Here is a 6,000-nt window from a genome sequence, read left to right as displayed (position 1 = left end):
AACTAATAATTATTATTCTAAAACATTAAATTATGTTAGTCTCTATAGTTTTTCATTGTATGAAACGTTTTAAAACATACACCTCGGTGTAAACCAGGTTTTCTTGTGCAAGTTTCACAGAAGTAAGCAGTTTCTCGTCTTTCACCTTTAATTTTTCTGTTGCTACATACTGCACAATCTTTGGTAGTATTTTTTTCCTCATGAAGTGGGGTTTACCATTTAATATTCACTCTCCTTACATTAGAAAGTAGTTGGCCCTTATCACAATATATACCCTTCACAATAACTCCTACAGGTCATGTCTGATTAGTACTTATAATATATTGCATAGCTACCCATTTTGTATGCTCCTACCCCCAACCTATTAATATACTTTGGCACTTTTGACTGTGCTCAGAGTATTATTCAGCGGTTTATCTAGCAAATACAGCAATTACAATCCTAAATATATTTATTATTATCTTCCATAAACACGGTCCATAAGTTTTCAAAAAGAACATTAACACCTGGAACAATCCATTAACTACATATTAAACTTAATGTTTTATTGTATAAATAAGATCTATAGTCTACCGTGTAAGGTGTGAATCTGATATATGAATATAATTATGGGGTTTTTCTTGTTTTTTTTTTAAGCTTATATAATTGATACATACACCATGTGTTTATCACCCTTTTTGTCAAACAGTCTTGTATTATTAAAATCCAATAAAAAATATTTAAAAAAAAATAAAATCAGTGTGTTATACTTTCTTTTAATACCAAACAATTAACGTTTTACCTCTATGATTACCGGCATCTAAGCCACAATTTTTTACAATCTTGAATTTTAGCCAGTGCTGGCATAACCATTATTATTATCCGCAGTAGTGAGCCCAATGTTATCTATGTAACACACATGAATTAGCATTGTCTGGCTTTTGTGCAAGCTTTAAAAAAACACTGTGATAAGGGGTAGCCTGCAGGGACTTAGAAACAGGAAAATTTAGAGGTTATAAAGTATATTAATATAACAATATTGGTTGTGCAAAGCTGGAGAATGGGCAGTAAAGGCGTTATTTATCTTTTTTAAAGAATACATTTTTTTTAGTCTTTTCCTTTTTATAATATAGTTCTAACTCTAGGATATGTTACTCTATTGTATGTCTGTAGAAACACATAAATTGCAAAATGTTTATAATACTATTAAATTATATGAAAAGGGGGCAAAATAAATAAAGTATTTTTGCATATAAGTTTTGTGTTTAACAAATATGATTGGATCAGCCTCGGGTTCTGCTAGGGAAGAGCAATGCACGACGGGTCCCTTAGCACGACTTCTGCTGTGTGTATTAACCGCTTTATGGGGGTTAAACACCCTAATAGAGCAGGGTGCATAGTTGTAAAATTATTTTTTAGCTGGTGGAGTGTAAATAACAATTCGTGTTGTATGCCCATATTTAGTTAAAGGAACAGCGAACATTTTAAAACTCTAAAATAAAACTCTTATGAGTTCATACGTAATAGTAAAAAAAACTGCTGCTCTAACCCGTTATGGCATGTAATTTTCAGTACTAGAAGATAAAATACAAAGCGCGACTGACAGTCACACGTCTGTAGGGCAAAGTACGTGAGAGAAAATCTAATCGTGTTCACGTCCAACATCTTACGTCAACCACACCACGCGGAAGTATTTGTAGTATTGGGACTTCAGTAGACCCGGAAGTGACTCGTGAGGTGGGTTTACAATAACCTTTAAGTGCTGACAATATTTCTCCGCCCTCTTGGTAACTTGTTATTTATTAATTTGGCTCATATTGTGATTTTAGAAAGAATGATGACGGCTCCCTATGTAAGATGTGTCACCCTCTCCATAGTTGATTGTATGCGTCACCCTCTCCCTAGATGATTGTAAGCTTATTGCCCCCGTGTATTGTGTTTCAGGCATGGAAGGGCGACCCACGTATGAGGATTATCCCTACCCTGTGGTCTTCCTGCCACCTTATGAGAACCCTCCCGCCTGGATACCCTTGCAGGAGGTAAACTCACTTTAGACTGCTGTTAGGCTTGTTGGATGATAGTTTATATATGTATGACATGGTCTTTATTTACTTATGTCAATTTAGACATTGCATTTCAAATGTCACTTCACTTATGTAATAAAACAACAGTTCTTTTTTAGTTTTGAGTTCATGCATCTTTTTCGTTTTTGTATATTACAATTCTCCAAATGTACTGCGGTGAACATCTAGTACAGTTAAAATAAGGAGTCAAAATTTGTAGTAGTGGGTATCAAAACGAAAGGAAAATAAAAATATCCTCCTTTTTGTGTGTGTTTCAGTTACTTGGTTCTAAATAAGAAGTTGGCAACCTTCTATGAGTGCTTTGCTAAAGTAATACTATGAAGTGACCAAGTCTGCCAGTTTCGTTTATTTTTTAAATCCTGTTTGACACTTAAAGGGATAGTGAACCCAATTTTTTTCTTTCATGATTTAGTTAGAGCATGCAATTTTAAGAAACTTTCTAATTTACTCCTATCATCAATGTTTTTTCGTTCTCTTGCTATTTTTATTTGAAAATGCAGAAATCTAAGCTAAGGAGCCGGCCCATTTTAGGTTCAGCACCCTGGATAGAGCTTGCTGATTGGTAGGTACCGTTAGCTACCAATCAGCAAGCGCAGCCTAGGTGCTGAACCAAAAATGGGCCGGCTTCTAAGCTTACATTCTTGCTTTTCAAATAAAGATAGCAAGAGAACAAAGACAAATTGATAATAGGAGTAAATTAGAAAGTTGCTTAAAATTGCATGTTCTATCTGAATCATGGAAGAAAAAAAATGGGATTTATTATCCCTTTAAAGGATATTTAACTGCTGGGTTGATCTATGATATCATGGCTTTTACTCACCATGCTACTGTTTTTCTTCCTGTACCTATCTTTTGATCTAGCTTTGAAGAGAGCTGCAGGCACAGTAGGAAAAGCAATAGCATGGTTATAAGAAACCCCACCACCATAGTTGTACCTAGCAGTTTATTGTCCCTTTAATAAAGAACACATATAAATCATTAAAAAAAGAATAATTAAAATAAAAAGTGAACGTCAGAGCGGAACGAATTGTCAGTCCCAGTGCCACCAGATTTTAGTTCAGACCTTGGCCTACACCCCCATTCCCTTATGACATCTTAGACCTCAGTCTCCTAAAGGGACATACCGTATTTTTCGCTCTGAATCAACTTACACCCTCTCCCTCACATGCTCTTAAACACACACACACACACACACATTGCTGTTTTAAAAACTACTCCTGGTATTCACATTTTGAATTTGGCATGTGAGCAGGATATGTGACGGTTGTGCTTCTTATATTTAGAAGCAGTAATAAGTACATACCATATATTAAACCAGTGCAAGGCTAAAAGTATTCCATTATGTAAAATAGCCATCTTGCCCATTTAAATTTAAATTAGAGCTCAGGCAACTATCCTCACTTGGCCATAGAACATATACCGGTAATCAAAAGGCTGACTAAACTCTGTACCATAAAAAAACAAATACCAATCAGATTCAGTATTGTCTGTAACACAATTACATTACTGAATCTGCACAATTTTCCCCCTACTTTTACCCCTACTGCACCGGACTGGTCAAATTGCCAATACTTGAGATTTTAACAAATCAGGAATATTTACACATGTATTGGCAATTTGACCGCTCCGGTGCAGTGCTAGCCCACAGGAGGGCTAAAAGTATGGGGAAAATTGTGTGGATTCAGTAATGTAATTGCATTACAGACCATACTGAATCTGATTACTTATTAGCAAGCTCAATGTTTTATAAGTTCTCTGCTCGCCATTCGCCAGAGCAGAGCACTTATAAAATATTGAGCCCGCTGATAAGTAATCAGATTTAGTACTTTCTGTAATGCAATATTGTGCCAGACAGACCTTAAACATGCCCCAAATAAGTTAAAGTCTAAACTTACAATTAGATGTTCCGCACCACCTCCGTTTATCCAGGCCACAGCACCCTCCACATGTGAGGTGCTATCTCAACTGCCTCTTGGTGCGCAGGAATAATTTGTTTGTGCGCAGTGTCAATCAAATCAATGCACTGCCGCGCTCACTAGAGGGAACATTTCCCCTGCACTTGGTGATTTGGCTCCAGGGCACACACACATTCGCTCCATAAGACGCACAGACATTTCCCCTTACTTTTGAGGGGGGAAAAAGTGCGTCTTATGGAGCGAAAAATACGGTAATACTCGTATGCTAAATCACTTGAAACTGATGCAGTATAACTGTAAAAAGCTGACAGGAAAATATCACCTGAGCATCTCTGTAAAAAAGGAAAATATTTTACCTCACAATTTCCTCAGCTCAGCAGAGTAAGTTCTGTGTAAAAAGTTATACTTCAGCTGTTGCTCAGCTGCAGGTAAAAAAAAAATGAAGAAATGAACGGCAGCCAATCAGCATCAGCAGTGCTGAGGTCATGAACTCTTTTACTGTGATCTCGTGAGTTTCAACTTCATAGTAAACTGAAGTCCTTTACAATGGGATGTGGCTACTGAGGAACTTTTGAGGTAAAATATCTTTCTTTTTTACATAGAGATGTTCAGGTGATATTTTCTAGTCCGCTTTTTACTGCTATGCTGCATCACTTTCAAGTGTTTCAACATTTGGGTATCATGGCCCTTTAAAATCCCCAAGTGCTGCTGGTTTGGTTTCTCATGTGTGGTGGGCTTTCAACCATCTAGTAGTGTGTGGTTTGCCTTTAAAAATCAATTTAAGTGACACTTATGTGTGTGTACCAGAGGTTACATTAGGGTGGGTGGTCATTCCAGGAAATGTCACAACCCCTCAACAGTTGAATCCATGATTAAAGTGCCATTGTAGTAGTTTTTGATGTAAGAGTTAAAGTGAATGTAAATTTTAATGAATGAGTGCCCGGTTTTTAAAAATACTATTAAAAACAGGGGCACTTTCATTCATTAAAATTTACATTGAAGAGTTTATTTAAAAAATAAATTAAAATTTACCTTTTTCTTTAGGAAACCCAGACCGGCGATCCTCAGCCCGCTTCTTATTCTGTACTTAGCATATCGATGAGAAAACCGGCTTCCTCCAATTGTTGCATGTCCTCACGAGCTGGACGCCTCGGGTGCACGCCATGATTGGAGGAAGCCGGTTTCATCATTGCTGTGCTAATACAGAGTAGCTGCGGGCGGAGGATCGCCGGTCTGGGTTTCCTGAAGAAAAAGGTAAATATTTAAAAAACAAAACAAACAAAAAAAAAACACCACTGCAATGTAAAGTTTAATGAAAGTGCCTCTGTTTTTAACATTATTTTTAAAAACCGGGTAATCATTCATTTAACTTTACATTCACTTAATCAATAGTTAAGTATTTGCATACCATGTTATATATACTTATTAAATGTTTTTCAGTGTTGTAAATACATTTTTCTTACAAATTTATGTCTCTTCCACTGCCCATGAAAATTGCTGATTCAGCTCCCATTGATGATCTGAGTCGTACGACCGAGATGGAAGTCAGTGCATGCGCATTAGCGACTGCAACGAAGCACAGGTTGCTAGATATCACTCAAAATCCAATCCGTTCCTTCTGCGCGCGCGCTCGCTCACAAGAGATTTGCTCTAGTAACCTTTGAAGCGTCCTGTAGAGCTGATAACGTTCTGCATAAAAGGAGCTTCGCGGAGTGAAACTTTTTTTTAGTAGCCGTTTATTTTTTTTTAGTTTGGCATTTGGATTGTATTTATCCGTTAGGGACTTTACTCAAATAGCTCCTTTGAAAGTTGGGTCAGTCTTTTTTTAAGTAAGGGAACATGGGGGTCTGTAATGATTATTGACATGCTAGCAGAGAAAATGGTTTCCCTTATCAACTAATACACCAGCACTGCTAGCGTGTCAGTTTCGTCATTGTGCTGCAGCCGGATCAATAGGAAATGTACACATATAACTGTTGAACTCGCATTGTAAGGCTCCTAACTTTTATATTAGATATTAT

General features: G+C 36.8%; 1 protein-coding gene across 4 annotated transcripts in view; it reads left to right on the top strand.

Annotated features, from left to right (window-relative positions):
- The first annotated feature begins 1,659 nt into the window (after positions 1-1,659).
- PDZD11 (PDZ domain containing 11) overlaps positions 1,660-6,000 on the top strand; it is a 47,866-nt gene continuing 43,525 nt past the window's right edge. Inside the window, exons 1-2 of one of the 4 annotated variants that reach the window (XM_053699052.1) lie at positions 1,660-1,716; positions 1,924-2,018. In XM_053699052.1, coding sequence (XP_053555027.1) covers positions 1,926-2,018 — 93 coding nt within the window. In that variant the 5' untranslated portion in view covers positions 1,660-1,716; positions 1,924-1,925. Of the gene's footprint in view, positions 1,832-1,923; positions 2,019-6,000 lie in introns of all 4 variants that reach the window. The other 3 variants (XM_053699055.1, XM_053699051.1, XM_053699054.1) reach the window with 3 other exon arrangements.

This window comes from Bombina bombina, chromosome 1 (assembly GCF_027579735.1).
Source record: "Bombina bombina isolate aBomBom1 chromosome 1, aBomBom1.pri, whole genome shotgun sequence".
Lineage (NCBI taxonomy): Eukaryota > Metazoa > Chordata > Amphibia > Anura > Bombinatoridae > Bombina > Bombina bombina.
This window is presented reverse-complemented; position numbering and strand designations above follow the sequence as displayed.